Raw genomic sequence first — 15,535 nt, 5'->3', positions numbered from 1 at the left:
AACGAAATGACAAAAGTATCACAGTGAATGTCATGGTGATTGTAGTCTGCATGAAGGTTGCATTGTTTTCTCAACTCCTAAACAGCAAAGTAAAGATTGACATGCACATTCACAACAATAACCCATTCAATTAGCTTTTCACTGTATCTTGGGGCTGTTTAATGAGAACATTTTTTTACAATCTTACTCCAACCTTTTAGAAAGCAGTTACTTTCTTGTAATTAGAAATATTGATGTCAGAATAGTTGACATCAGACAAACCCTAATTAGTAGGAATAACCTAAAAACAATCGATTTCAATTGTGTGTTTGTGTGTTTTTTTAGGTTCGCCAACTCTCCACATCCCTATAATGCTTAAGTGTTTGCAACGTCTGCAGAGAACATGATGGCTGCCCAGTTGGTTTCCATAGACAAGTATCCGGAGGGAGAACAGCAGGTGGGTCAGAGGGAGAAATTTAGTCCCAGGCTCAACTTTGAGGCCTAGTTAACCTGCTTCAAACTGAAAAGGGGAAATGTGGGGGAAAGTTCAGGTTGAGCTGATTTTCTTTGGTGGAAAAAACCCACAAGACACAAACTAATATTTTTTACCTTGACTGCAGCAGAATAAAAAGAGATGGTAACACAGAACACGATTAATCACTGTCCAATATATTGTAATGAATGCTTGTTTCTGTCTGGTATGGGATATGTATGAGATTATGTTAATGTAGATGATTTTAGAAGTGTCTTGTGTTCAATTCAGATGAACAAAATGAAAGCCATCCGTCTGTGACTAACGTGATATTTTCCAGCTCTCGCGAACAAGTATTTTTAGCGCATTTGCTCTCAATCAAAGTCATTGTTGCTTCGGTCACATGGCTGGCGATGGGATTTGTGTTCCTGGAAGTGGGCTTGGGTAGCTGCGTGCTCGTAGGCAGCACAGGGTGTGAAGGAGATGTATGAGAGGAGGAGCGTCCTGGCCACCAATCAATGAATGTGTCTGAATGAAGAATCATCACAACAACAAAAGAGAGAGTCTTGTGGTGTGGTGTTATCAGTCGCGGATGAATATGATACAGTACACGATATTCCACTCCTCTTTTATACTCTGCCCTTGAACAAAGAGAGACAGACCTGGCCAGGACACCCCTGCACCCATCCATTGTCTATCATTCAGTAGCCTGTTCTCAATTGTTAGGAATAACAATAACAACAACAACTAACAAACTCTGTCTTCCACTCGCTTCGTCCTCGAAAAGCATTGGAGGAGAATATGTAAGGGGGGGGGGGGGGGGGAGGAACCTAGATCTTCTCCTCTAACGCCTTTTTCAGTAGGATGCGATTGGAGGACGCGAGGAGTCGTGTTTCTGAACAATTGAGAGGAGGCGAGTGTTGTCGAGACAAACCCCTGTCTCTTGTGAACATAGCAGAGCTGAGGGAGGATGACTCCCCTCATGTATTATTCATGGGATTGTGAGGAAGCTCAAGTCTGTCTGGGGCTTTGCCTCTCAGCCACTCCCTGGCTTAACACTGTGTTTTCATTTAATCACTCTCGCTCTCTCTCTCTCCCACCCTCCCTCCCTCCCTCTCTCTCTCTCTCTCTCTCTCTCTCTCTCTCTCTCTCTCTCTCTCTCTCTCTCTCCTTCCCATCTCCAGATGCAGGGAGTGGAGCACACGGACAGTGATTCAGAGCAGAAGTTTAATGAAGAAAGTTTGGGGGACACCTCAAGTCCAGTCCCCACAGAACCCCAGACGCCCATGGATGCAGACAAGTCCTCCATATACCGGTACAGCCCTCCTCTCCTCCTGTCCTGGCCTGCAGTGGTTCAGCCCCACCTCTCTTCTCCTCCTCTCCTTTCCTCCTCTCCTAGCCCACAGTGATACAGCCCCCCCTTTCTTCTCTCTCTGTCCTCTATGGCAAAAGACGAGACGATAACTTACTAAAGACCCTGAAAAAACGGGAGCTAAACGAACATTTTATTTTCATTCGGGTTGACTAAAACAAGACGACACAAAATGATCTCTGTGATAATTATCGGTAAATGGCAGGCAACCTCTCTGCCTAGCAACTTTCAGATTTGGCCTACACAAATCACTGATGCAAATAATCCCACGCCATGACGAACGATACTGGAACTGCCTCCTACCCAGCGAATGGCACAGGTTAAGTGTTGAGTGCACTGAAAGAGTGACTACCATTCCTACCATTTGAAGAGCGCACTAAAAGGCTAGAAAGTGACACTGTATCTCTATCAGTGGTTATCCCCACTCTCATTGATGTCACTGTCCACTTCACGTCTGTGAGTTCAGTCAGCTACAAGCCTCTGGCTGCTCTTTCCCTCAGTATGATTTATCTTTTATGGGTTCATGAGGCAATAATAATATCATGTGACTGAAATGAAAGGACATTGAGTTGACAAAAAAATGGCCCTTATAGTTTTCATCATCTTGACAATAACTGGACTAATTCATTATTCAAAATGACAGAAGTGTGACTGAAACTCTAGGGCTATTTTTAGTCAAATTGACTAAAAACTAGACTAAATCTAAGAAAACGTCTATGTGTGTGTGTCTCTCTCTCTCTCTCTCTCTCTCTCTCTCTCTCTCTCTCTCTCTCTCTCTCTCTCTCTCTCTCTCTTCTCCCAGGCATCCCTTGTTCCCTCTCCTGTCCCTGCTGTTTGAGAAGTGTGAACAGTCCACCCAGGGCTCCGACTGCGTCACGTCCGCCAGCTTCGATGTGGACATCGAGAACTTTGTCCGCAGCCAGGAGAAAGAGGGCAAGGCCTTTTTCAGCGAGGACCCGGACCTGGACAACCTGGTGAGCTTCCCTTTAACCCATTCAGAGCCGAGTGGGGAATAAAGTCGCCCAAATTGTCAGCGTTCTAAAGTGCCACGGGTGACTTTTATTCACCAATAAATGCATAAATGATGATGCTTTATTGTTTAGTCTAGTCAATCAAAGTGTTCTTGCTAGGTAAGTGCCACATAAAGCATATGGCGCTCTAGGTGGTGAGTGTTCCGGAATGTTTTGGCAGTTGGTGAGTTCACAGCCGGGCCAGCTGCATGGTTATGAGTTACACCATTAGATTTACATTTTTGGCATTTAGCAGACGCCTTTATCCAAAGCGACTTACAACAAGTAAGTGAATCATCTATCCATCATCAGTACTCTGAATCCCTATGTCATTTATAGGGCTGCTTAAGTCCCCTGTCACCCTTTTACTACTACTAATGGCACTTTATAACAGTGTTATTAACGAATCACTAACAATGCGAACGGCCCTTCAGAAGTCAATAATGATGTAATTAGTCATCAAAAAGAGATTTTAATATCAAGGGACCTCCTGGATAAATAACGGTTAAATAAAATATTATACATAGGCTGTGGATATCTATTGATTGATAGGCTATATCTCCTTCCCACTCACTACAATGTAAGTCGCTTTGGATAAAAGTGTCAGCTAAATGGCATATATAATTATATTATTATTATATAATGGGCCGCTTTCACAGACGAGGATTAATCCTCGTGGAATCTCCATTGTGGATGCTTTTTAGCCTAGGATTAGTCTTAATAGGGGCGGCTGTGGCGCAGGAGGTAGAGCCTTGATCGCAAGGTTGGCAGATCGGCGGTTCGAGCCCCGGCTGGCCACATGTCGAAGTGTCCTTGGGCAAGATACTTAACCCCAAATTGCTCCCAATGAGTGGGCTGGCGCCTTGCATGGTAGCTTGTCGCCATTGGTGTGTGAATGTGTGTGTGAATGGGTGAAAGAGAGGCCGTTGTAAAGCGCTTTGGAATAAGGCGCTATATAAGTCAGTCCATTTACCATTTAATCTGCGTCTATCTATCTATCGCACCAGCTTGAACCTAACGTCTGCCCCTCGCCCTGACCCTTAGATGGTGAAGGCCATCCAGGTGCTGCGGATCCATCTGCTGGAGCTAGAGAAGGTGAGCGACCTGTGTAAGGACTTCTGCTCCCGCTACATCGCCTGTCTGAAGACCAAGATGAACAGTGAGACCCTGCTGAGCGGAGAGCCAGGGAGCCCCTACTCACCTGGTCAGGGACAGGTGCAGAGCTTCTCGCCCCTCAAGACCCAGGTACGCACACGCACGCACGCACACACACATAGACGCACATAGACACGCACAGACACATACGCACGGACAGACACGCAAGCTCTACTCAGAGCCATATCTTGAGAAAATGTTGTGGTGTATGTAAGATTGTGACAGTGTGCTTGAATGTTTGGTTTTGACACTTACCTGTGTGTGTGTGTGTGTGTGTCTCTCTCCCTCTCCAGACCGCCACCTCGTTCACAGGGACCATCAGCCCCCAGGGGATCGTGGTGCCGGCGTCGGCCCTGCAGCAAGGCAACGTTACCCTGACGGCGGTCAACCCGACACAGGTGGTGGCAGGTATGTCACCCTGGCATACGACCACGACAGGTAGGTACCCTCAGACCCCCCGCCCTCGCACCTAGAGGAGACACGGCACAGGCTGTTGTTTTCTCTCATGCAGTTATAAAATAAAAAAAACTTGGAAAAAAATAAATAATTTGTTTCATCGTCTTACGTGCGTGTGTGTGTGTGTGTGTGTGTGTGTGTGTGTGTGTGTGTGTGTGGCGACTGCAGGTGGTACAGTCTATCAGCCCGTCACAGTAGTCACTCCACAGGGGCAGGTGATGACACAGGCCCTCTCTCCTGGGACTATACGCATCCAGAACACACAGGTAACACACACACACACACACACACACACACACACACACACATACACACACACACACGTTACAGGAAACAATGACATGAATTCTTTGTGAACACACAAGATCTTCACATCTGAGACATAAGGGGCCTGTTTCACAGATAAGGCTTAAGCCTAATCCTGGACTAAAAAGCGTCTTCAATGGAGATTTTTACATTGAAGGTGTGATTTACTTCAGGACTGGGCTTAAGCCTAGTTTGTGAAACCTGCCCGAAATGTATTGCCCAGGGTATCCGCGGTGTCTTGAAAAGTATTAAAAGTTGATTAATACATTTTGGGAAAATCAAGACCCTTAATAAGTATTAAAAAGTCTTATCACGATTTTATGAGGTCTTGAATTTTGTAGGTATTTTTCTGAATTAGACTCTGTCCAAAGAGTTTGAGTCCTAAAAACTTTTAGTAAAAGTTTGTGAATTTATTAGTTTTATTAAAAAACAAAGATGAACCGGAAATGGTGTTGTATGATAGTGGTCTAGTCTATTGCAAACTAAAACTGTTAAGTTAAAGGTGTCACTGATGTCAACGGTTACAGCTCAAAGTGGCGGTGAGGTCTGGATAAATATTGACAAGGTCTTTAAAAAGTCTTAGAAAGGTATTGAAATTAACCTCAAGATTCCTGTATATACCCTGATTGCCATCCCGCCTGCCATGTTTAACCTGTTCGTTGTGTGGATGTATGTACCCAGTTCTCTCCCTCCTCTCTCCAGCTCCAGCTGCAGCTCAACCAGGACCTGAGCTTCTTCAACACTGAGGACAGCTCGCCCAAGAACAAGCGTGGCGTCCTGCCCAAACAGGCCACCAATGTCATGCGCTCCTGGCTCTTCCAGCACATCGGGGTGAGGGCGAGGTGGAGGTGGAGGTGGGAGAGGGGGGTGAGGGTGAGGTGGAGGTGGGAGAGGGGTGGGGGTGGAGGTGGGAGAGGGGGCGGTGGGTGGTTAGGGAGGGAGGGAGAGAGGGAGGGAGAGAGGGAGAGAGAGGGGGGGGGGCACACGATCCACAAAAGAAATGACTCACAATTTATTTCTGGATAATGGTAATTTGCTAGCCCTGGGGGAAAGTATGATGCTAAGATTGTGTATGCATCTGCGGTACTGAATAGTGTTTATACCGTGGTTATGAACATTATCAGTTATTTTGGTTGTTTGTGTCCACAGCACCCCTACCCCACAGAGGATGAGAAGAAACAGATCGCCGGCCAGACTAACCTGACCCTACTGCAGGTCAACAACTGGTGAGTCACCAACACACACACACACACACACACACACACACTCTGGTGATTGGTTTGATACCCTTCATTTTCCTCTCATGATTGGTCATTCCCCTCCTCCTCTCCTCTCATGATTGGTCGTTCCCCTCCCTCCTCTCTCATGATTGGTCATTCCCCTCCTCCTCTCCTTTCTATAGGTTTATAAATGCGCGGAGGCGGATCCTCCAGCCTATGCTGGACGCCAGCACCTCAGAGACGCCCAAAACCAAGAAGAAGAACCCTCAGAACCGGCCGCTGCAGCGCTTCTGGCCCGACTCCATCGCCTCGGGCGTGACCCAGCAACAGGTCACGATGCCGGATGGTAGGTACCGTGACGCCAGCAACCCTCCCAGTCACCTGCTCACATCCGGATCCCTCCTGGAATGGGGATACGACCAGCGACCTTCCGATTGCTTGCCGGCCTCTCTAACATCTAGGTTTTGTGACCCAAGTGAAATCAAGCTTAGAGGCATTTGTTGTTGTTGCATTTCGGGTTGGGCTTTGTAATGCTAGAATGTTAGAACCTGCGCGAAATCCGTACAAGTGTATTTGGAGCTGAGGCAAATGTAGTCATAATATGAAGCTATGAGAGCCTTGTCTGTCACTGATGTGCTAGGTAGAATATACAGTAGTATAGTAAAAACCACAGCAAGACTGTGTTTCAGTGCATTCTCGTAGTAGAACCCGTTAGCGGGGGTATGTCTGTGGAGGCAGAAGTCGGAGGCTGGTGGAGATAGAAATCACAGGCTCATTGTAATGCATGGAAATCGAATGAGGAATGGTTTCAAGCCCCCCACTCTCCCCCCCCCCCCCCCTCCCCTCCTCTCCTCTCACCCCCCCCCCCTCCTCTCCAGGCACCCTGGTGACTATGAGTATGGAGGGGCTACAGAGCCTGACGTCTGACGGAGCCACGCTGGCCGTGCAGCAGGTGATGCTGGCCGGACACAGCGAGGACGAATCAGGAGACAGCGGGGAGGAGGAGGAGGACGACGACATGGCCGGGCTGGGCCTGGACAACAGCGACTCTCTGCAGTAGGAGGACATGAACAGACAGACAGACAGACACACTCACACACACACACACACCAGCGACTCTCTGCAGTAGGAGGACATGAACACACACACACTCATAAAGATACACACACACACACACACCCAATAGCGACTCTGCAGTAGGAGGACAAGGATACACACACACACACTCATAAAGACAAACACACACACAACAGCGACTCTCTGCAGTAGGAGGACATGGACAGACAGACACACACACACACACACACACACACCAGCGACACACCAGAGTCTCTGCAGACTCTGAGTGCGTGTCTGCAGTGGACAGACACACACTCATAAAGACACACACACACTCTGCTGAGAGATTCATGTTTCAGATACTCCACATCACACAGCATGTACTCAAACACCATACAGCCATTGGCCAACAACGCGATGCACACACACAATCCTGTAGGCTGTAGGTCCAGCACGCTTTATGTTATGCAGAAACTTTCATGACTCTGAGTCTTGCACACCAAACATATATATATATATATATTAGACTGAAAATGCATTACACACACACACACACACACACACACACACACACACACACACACACACACACACACACACACACACACACACACGATCGGTTTACTCAGAGCACAACCACAGAACATACAGGAGCACTACAGAAGTGCCCCTCACTGAAAGGCGTATGTTGTGTGTACTGTATCAGGAGTTTCATTTGAGAAACCGTTTTTTATTACGTAGTCAATGTAGGCGAGTGCACTTTTTTGTATAATATTGTAAGCTCCAAAAGACAAACACAAACGGAAGCGGAAAAAGAAAAAAAAAGAAGAAATCTTAGTGTTCACACAAAAAAAATACACCTTGAAGCAAGTTTGTACGCTCCGTTATTAAATGTTGAATGACTTTTTGTTTTTGTTTTTTATTTTCCTCTCTGTTTGGATGCCAACATTTTAAAGTTGTATCTGTAATGGTTTCCTTGACTTTTTTGCATGCTTGTGTTTGACTAGATGTGTGTTCTCTGATTATGATCGACTGACTGACCAAGGATGTGTCTCAACACTAACTCCTCAAGTCTTCGCCTCCTCTCTCTCCTCCTCGGAGGTGAGGGAACCCGAGGAACCGAGGAAAGACTTTTGAGATTTGTCCCAAGGCTTACACATGGGCCCCATAGGCCCAGCATAGCCCATGAGAAAAAAAAAAGAGATGCTTATTTTTATATACGAACGTGAGAAGTACTGAATTTTTTGTTTTTTGTTTTTGTTTGTTTTGTGTTCTCTCTTGTTTTGTAAGGAATATTTATGTACAAAGGTTCATTATTAAATGCTAGAGACCCTGTTTTCCAGGGTACGATGAAGTTTTCTAAAAATTTAAAGATTGAAAAATTGATATGTAAATTGGTTTTAAAACACAAGATAAGAAGAAGAAAAGAAGAAGAAGAAAAAAAAGGCCTTACGTATGTTCTTTTGTAAAGACTAAACTAGCCAAGCAGCACAGAACGCCTAAACTCCTAAAGTGAAATTAGTGAAAGGAAACTAAACGGCAGGACTCTGGTTTTAGCAAGCGGAGAGTTTACTGTACAAACGTTTACTGCAGTGGGGTTCAAGATACTGAGAAATACTTGTCTCTCGCACAATAACTTGATTGCAGTACTGTACCGTACTCTTTATTTTCTACATACAAGTCCAGTTTTACCACAGTGTGTATACAATGTGTCCATGTTTTCTAATCATTTATGATAGCATTAGACGTCACTCTTTCAAGTGCACAATCCAGTACAATATGCTTAGTACACAATCATGAGGAGGGGAATAGGGAGGGGGGACGACGACATAGTGAAACATGGTACGTTTAAGCAGACAGGAAGATCCCAGTTAGCAGATACAACAAACTCAGTCTAGAAAAGAATGCACGCGTTAATCTTTATTTATGTACACAACATACATATTATCGCATTAAATAAATACAGAGTGAGTGCCAGTTGGGAAGCTCACACCTTGTAGCCAGAGGCTGTGTGTTGGGCTCCTGTTAGAGGAGGACTCTGACTGGCGCTGTGTTTTGACTAAAGACTCTCTGTGCCCACCTTGTGTGAAAGGTTGACCTGACTCCGAACCCACCACCTCCAACTCTTAAGATTATTGCACCAATAAAAGTCAGGACTTTTATTGTTGGGAATACCATTGTATGACGTCTGCCATGTCATGTTCCTCTATCTCTTGTACTGTCATTGAGAACTGAGATGAGTGGTTAAGGTCATAATAAAATAGTTACTCTTGAGTCTCTGGGTGGGGGTGGGAGGCTCAGCTCTCTCTCTCACACACACACACATCTCTACCATTTGCTTTTTATCTACAGTTGTTCACTTTTCTCTGTCTGTTTGCCTTAGAGCTTTCTATTTTGGAATAAACGATGCCTAACCTCTCTTGTCCATAGTGTCTCTTTGTTTCTCTTTGTTGTGGTGTGTTTTTTGTAACACACTTTGATTGGTACGAACTATCGCAACTATCGTACTGATTCTGTAGGTGTGTCGGTCCTGTCCATGTGTGGTGCTTGCCTGTTTGTTTACATTTGTCTTGCAAGTAGAATGGAGGCCGCTGGGTCTAATTGCCTAATTGAGTGGCACCTGTTGGGATGGCTGAAAAGCTCCTCCTCCTCCGCCACTGCACACTCCCTCACTTAATCAACTGGAAGACACTAGTGGAGCAGTGTCTTCCCAAGCTATCACATGTCCCCTTTAGTTCCTTATTTTGAGTTAGTAGTCTCGTCCAGAGTGCACTTTTCTTTCCTGACCATCACCCTTGTCTGTTAGGCAAGTGTGTCTTGATCTGAGAGCGGGTAGCATAACCTTTGCCCTACCAAGGGCTGCTGTCACTGTAGACCTGTCCAACCCTGATATAAAGCCTGTAATATCACGTCCCTTGGTACAGCAGTACGGTGCAGTCAGTGAGTATCGGCCATTGTACAGTATTAGAATACAGGATTTTGATTAGGTATAAAAACGGCTTGTGGTGATTCAGTTGTCCGAGCTGACTGTTGACGAGTTCATTGCCTCTTCTTTCTGAAAGAGGAAGAAGAAAATAGTCAAGTCAGTTGGGATTCATCCACCAGATGTCAGTGAATAGGCAGGCATAAAGTGAGCACTGTACCCAAACTTAAGAGTGATGTTCACACTAGCAGCTGTTAGTGTAAAGGGTTGTGGAGAGGGCAGAGAAGGGGAGGGGGGGAGGTGGATGAATGAAACACAGCTGTCAGTCTCACTTCAGCGCATTAGTGGAGAGGAAACAGCTGGGCCAGTAAAAGGGGGATGAATAGAGGAATGAAGGAGGAGGGATTCCTGCATTGCACCACCCCTCTCAACAGCTGTACTGTCTGTAGTGAAAGTGGCTCTGCTTCCTTGTAGAACTCACTGAAGAGTCCTGTCCTATCTGCTCATTAATTAATTAAATAATTAATTAATTACTGACTCATAGCTTTCTTTTGATGTCTCTTTCTCCAACCCTAAAATACCCTATGAAAAACAAAGCCTCGGGCTGCTTAGCGGCGTAGCACACCAATGCGCATACCGCACGATCAATCATCAATCAATCAATCAATCAATCAAACTTTATTCATATAGCACAAGTCATGCATTGAATGCAACTCCCAAGTGTTGGAACAATAGTAAATAAACCACAATACAATCACAAGGTCCCTGGTTTGATTCCGGCCACTGACATATCCTCCTCTACTGTCTCTATCCCAATAAAACAGAAATGCCATAAAAACAGCAGGTTTTAATAAAACCTGTGACTCTTACCTTTAAAATGTCATTTATTTCATGTTTCTATGTGCTTCAGAGGCTGAGATATTAAGGTTTCGGTAGACGTTGACAATTCTTAGTATTTTTTCAGAAAACCCCTTTAGGAGATAAGGATATTTATCCTAGAATAACATCAGGCGTTTTAGGAGTAAATGGGTTAAAAAAAACTAAGAATTGGCCCTTGCTCCGCCCCTCCCTGCTCCGCCCCTCCCTGGCCCTCACCTCCATCTGTTGGCGTATCCAGCTGAGGGAGTGGGTGATGCGGGTGTACACCCCAGGTTTGTTCTCCTCAGCACAGCCCTGGCCCCAGCTGGTGGCCCCTACCAGCTTCCACACAGAGGCGTCCTCGCAGGCCAGAGGACCCCCGCTGTCCCCCTGAAGAGAGACACACATAATATTTGCTATGCTTTGAAGTTTCTTTCTCTCTCTCTCTCTCTCTCTCTCTCTCTCTCTCTCTCTCTCTCTCTCTCTCTCTCTCTCTCTCTGTCTCTCTCTTACACACACACACACACACACACACACACACTGCCTTCCCGACACGGCACTTTTATTTGTACTGTCTGCACCTTGCTTTTAGTGTATTTTATCTATTTTATCTGTTTTCTTTCATCTGTATTTTATCTCTTTGTTGTTTTACTCTTTATCTTTTATCTGTTAAGTACTTTGGGGCGGCTGTTGTCGTTGTACATTTTGTGCTGTATAAATAAACGTTACTTACTTACTTACTTACTTACACACACACACACATACACACATACACAGAGGAGTCCTCACAGGCCTGAGGACCCCCATTGGGGCGACAGACACACTGATACTGATGAAACTCACATTTCCTGACAAACAACCTCTCTCTGCAGTATATGGGAGATAGGAGGAGTTGAGTGCCTCTCTGGCATCACCGTCGTACCTGGCAAGAGTCCGTCCCTCCCTCCAGGTATCCGGCACAGATCATCATGGGGGATATGTAGCCGTGGTAGACCTCCGGCCGGTTACACACCTTGGTGGAGATGAGTGGGACCCGGGCCGACTGGAGTGACACACTGCCTTCACCTGGATGACAGAACACAGACTAGACTCTCTCTCTCTCTCTCTCTCTCTCTCTCTCTCTTTCCACAACCCATAGGCTTTGACAGGCTGACAGCATACACATCCTCCACACCCTCATTCTCATCCTCTGTAGAAACCACACACAAACACACACACACACACATCCTCCAGACTCACCCTCATCCTCGGTGGCACCCCATCCTGAGATCCAGCACACAGTCCCCGCCTCAAACTCCTCCCCAAAGTTAGGCAGGCAGATGGGCTCCACGTAACCTGGAGAAGGGGGTGTAGGCGGGTCAGATTGACTACATTACCCAGCAGCACCTGGGTGAAAAGTATACAGAGCCTCTCACAGCCAGTGGCCCTGCTCTCTATTGCAAGTTCAGAATCAGAATCAGAAGACTTTTATTGCCATGACATGTAAACATGTTAGGAATTTGGTTTGGAACAATGGAGCACGGTTTACAGCAGGACAGGTGCAAGACAGGACAAGACAGTGCAAACCAACATCAAAGTGCAAGAGTCATAATTAATATAAATATAAAGTGCAGAGATCAAGTGTTCAAGTGTTCATATCCAGACAGTCCAAAGCTCTCTGGGTGGGGGTGGAGGGAGGGTAGATAGATAGGGTTTAGGTCAGGGGGGGCAGCGGCATTTAGGAGCCGGATGGCTGTGGGGAAAAAGCTGTGTGTATGTCGGGCCTTCACAGTTTTTAGGGACCGCACCCTCCTGCCTGAGGGGAGCGGGGCGAAGAGACCGTGTCCTGGGTGTGCAGGGTCAGCCATGATCTTCCTGGCCCTCCCCAAAGCCCTACCTTTAGGGCCTCAAGGGGTTTTGATTGATTGATTGAAAACCTTTATTGTCCCCAATGGGGAAATTTTGTTGTCAAACAGCTCAGTTAGGGCAGAAAACATTCAGTACAGAAAACAGAAAAACATTCAATAAAAAAACATAAAACAGTGCAGGCTCAATAAGTAAAAAGTTCCAAAAGTTCCATCTCCAGGTCTCCCCCACCCTGCAGGGCCTGGTTGTAGAGTCGGAGTGCAGCTGGAATAAAGGACTGTCCAAATCTTTTTGTACTTTGACGGGGGAGAACAAATCTGTGGCTGAACTTGCTCCTCATCCCTGCCAGCTCGCAGTACATCGGGTGGGAGGGATTGGCCAGCATGGCCGCCAGTTTTTTCCCCATCCTCTGTTCTGCCACCACCTCTAGGCTGTCCAGCCCGGTCCCCACCACAGAGCTGGCCTTCTTCACCAGTTTGTTTAGCTTCGCAGCATCCCTGGCACAGATGTTTCCACCCCAGCAGGCCACGGCGAAGAACAGAACGCTGGCAACCACCGACTGATAAAACATTTGCAGCAGCTTGTTGCAGACACCGAAAGACCTCAGCCTTCTCAGGAAAAACAGTCTGCTCTGCCCTTTCCTGAGAAGAGCCTCGGTGTTGTCAGTCCAGTCCAGTTTGTTATTAATTTGTACTCCCAGGTACCTGTAGGAGTCCACCCTCTCGACTTCCACCCCCTTGATGGTGATGGGGGCTGGGGTCCTTCTCTTCCTCCTAAAATCCACCACCAACTCCTTTGTTTTGCTGGTGTTAAGCAAAAGGTAGTTGGTGTCGCACCACTGCACGAAGCTCTCCACCAGGGCCCTGTACTCCTCATCCCTGTCGTCTGTGATGTAACCGACGATAGAGGAGTCATCCGAAAACTTCTGCAGGTGGCACTGGTCGGAGCTAAACTGGAAGTCGGAGGTATAGAGGGTGAAGAGAAAGGGTGACAGAACAGTTCCCTGGGGGGCACCGGTGTTGCACACCACCACCTCAGACTGACAGCCCTGCAGTCTCACATACTGACGCCTGTCTGTGAGGTAGTTGTGGATCCAAGCCGTCAGGGAGTCCTCCACACACATCACTGCTAGTTTGTCAGCCAGCAGTGATGGCTTGATAGTGTTAAATGCACTGGAGAAGTCGAAGAACATGGTCCTCACCATGCTCTGTGGCCTCTCCAGGTGTGTGTAGGCCCTGTGCAGCATGTAAATGATGGCGTCCTCCACCCCCATGCTCTCCTGGTATGCAAACTGCCGGGGGTCCAGGAAGTCCTTCACCTGGGGCTTAAGGTGTTGCAGCACTAGCCTCTCCAGGATCTTCATGACCTGTGGTGTCAGGGCGACAGGTCTGTAGTCGTTTGGGGTGCTGGGCCGTCCCTTCTTTGGCACTGGGACGATGCAAGAGGTCTTCCAGAGCTGTGGCACCCTCCTCAGTCTTAGAGATAGACTGAAGAGATGTTGGAATGTGTCCGCCAGCTCTCCAGCACACACCTTCAGAACCCTGGGGTTGATGTTGTCTGGACCTCTGGACTTGTTCACATTCACCCTGGAAAGCTGCCTTCTCACCTGCTCAGATGTTATAAAGCTGTGAGTACCGGTGTCTCCAGGTGTGAAGCATGCTCCCTGGCTCCTGGTGTTGGTAAGGGGAGGCAGTTGCTGCTGGGGTGCTGCTGGGGTGTCAGGGGGAGTGGGGGCTACTGTTGCCAGGGGTGCGGTACATTGGAGAGGGGATTGATTGATTGATTGATTGAAAACCTTTATTGTCCCCATTGGGGAAATTTTGTTGTCAAACAGCTCAGTTAGGGCAGAAAACATTCAGTACAGAAAACAGAAAAACATACAATAAAAAACATAAAACAGTGCAGGCTCAATAAGTAAAAAGTTCCAAAAGTTCCATCTCCAGGTCTCCCCCACCCTGCAGGGCCTGGTTGTAGAGTCGGAGTGCAGCTGGAATAAAGGACTGTCCAAATCTTTTTGTACTTTGACGGGGGAGAACAAATCTGTGGCTGAACTTGCTCCTCATCCCTGCCAGCTCGCAGTACATCGGGTGGGAGGGATTGGCCAGCATGGCCGCCAGTTTTTTCCCCATCCTCTGTTCTGCCACCACCTCTAGGCTGTCCAGCCCGGTCCCCACCACAGAGCTGGCCTTCTTCACCAGTTTGTTTAGCTTCGCAGCATCCCTGGCACAGATGTTTCCACCCCAGCAGAGGAGAGGGTCGGGGGCTGTGGGGGGTGACAGGGGGATGGGGGGGGTGACAGGGTCGGGGGCTGGGTCGGGGGCTGTGACAGGGTCGGGGGCTGGGTCGGGGGCTGTGACAGGGTCGGGGGCTGGGTCGGGGGCTGTGACAGGGTCGGGGGCTGGGTCGGGGGCTGTGACAGGGTCGGGGGCTGGGTCGGGGGCTGTGACAGGGTCGGGGGCTGTGACAGGGTCGGGGGCTGTGGGGGGTGGCAGGGGGATGGTTGGTCAAACCTGTTAAAGAAGCAGTTCAGGTCATCTGCCTGCTCTCGGGTCCCCTCCACCACAGGATGTGGCTGCTTGTGGCCCGTGATCTTCTTGAAGCCCTTCCACACCTCCTTGGAGCTGTGGGCCTCTAGCCCGCCCTCCAATTTCCTCCTGTATTCCTCTTTGGCTGCTCTCAGCTCCTTCTTCACCTCCTTCTGAGTGGCCCTGGCTCCCTCAGTGTCCCCTGCCTTAAACAGCCTCCTCTTCCTTTTCAGAAGGTTCTTGATGTTCCCATTTATCCACGGCTTGTTGTTAGGAAAGCACCGTACCTTTTTAATGGGGACGATGCTCTCCTCGCAGAACTTGATATAGTCTGTGACACAGTCTAGCAGACCAT

General features: G+C 47.7%; 2 protein-coding genes across 2 annotated transcripts in view; one reads left to right on the top strand and one right to left on the bottom strand.

Moving 5' to 3' along the window:
* Positions 1–367: 367 nt before the first annotated feature.
* pknox1.1 (pbx/knotted 1 homeobox 1.1) lies at positions 368–7,030 on the top strand (the record flags this gene model as incomplete). The annotated part of the gene is made up of 10 exons (XM_080536416.1): positions 368–436; positions 1,636–1,766; positions 2,626–2,797; positions 3,878–4,078; positions 4,282–4,396; positions 4,613–4,710; positions 5,453–5,581; positions 5,900–5,976; positions 6,153–6,316; positions 6,849–7,030. Exons 1-10 carry the CDS (start codon positions 383–385, stop codon positions 7,028–7,030), a joined length of 1,323 nt encoding a protein of 440 aa, XP_080392542.1. The 5' UTR covers positions 368–382.
* Positions 7,031–10,039: 3,009 nt separating this feature from the next.
* Positions 10,040–15,535, bottom strand: part of tmprss3a (transmembrane serine protease 3a) — a gene marked incomplete at both ends in the record, with an annotated part of 16,609 nt that continues 11,113 nt past the window's right edge. Inside the window, 4 exons of the mRNA XM_080536978.1 lie at positions 10,040–10,084; positions 11,048–11,200; positions 11,733–11,875; positions 12,050–12,145. Coding sequence (XP_080393104.1) covers positions 10,040–10,084; positions 11,048–11,200; positions 11,733–11,875; positions 12,050–12,145 — 437 coding nt within the window. The remainder of the gene's footprint in view (positions 10,085–11,047; positions 11,201–11,732; positions 11,876–12,049; positions 12,146–15,535) is intronic.

Source organism: Nansenia antarctica, assembly GCF_963989245.1.
Source record: "Nansenia antarctica genome assembly, chromosome: 7".
NCBI classification, from domain to species: Eukaryota; Metazoa; Chordata; class Actinopteri; order Argentiniformes; family Microstomatidae; genus Nansenia; species Nansenia antarctica.
Note: the sequence above shows the minus strand (reverse complement) of the source record. Positions and strands in the feature narration are given on the sequence as shown.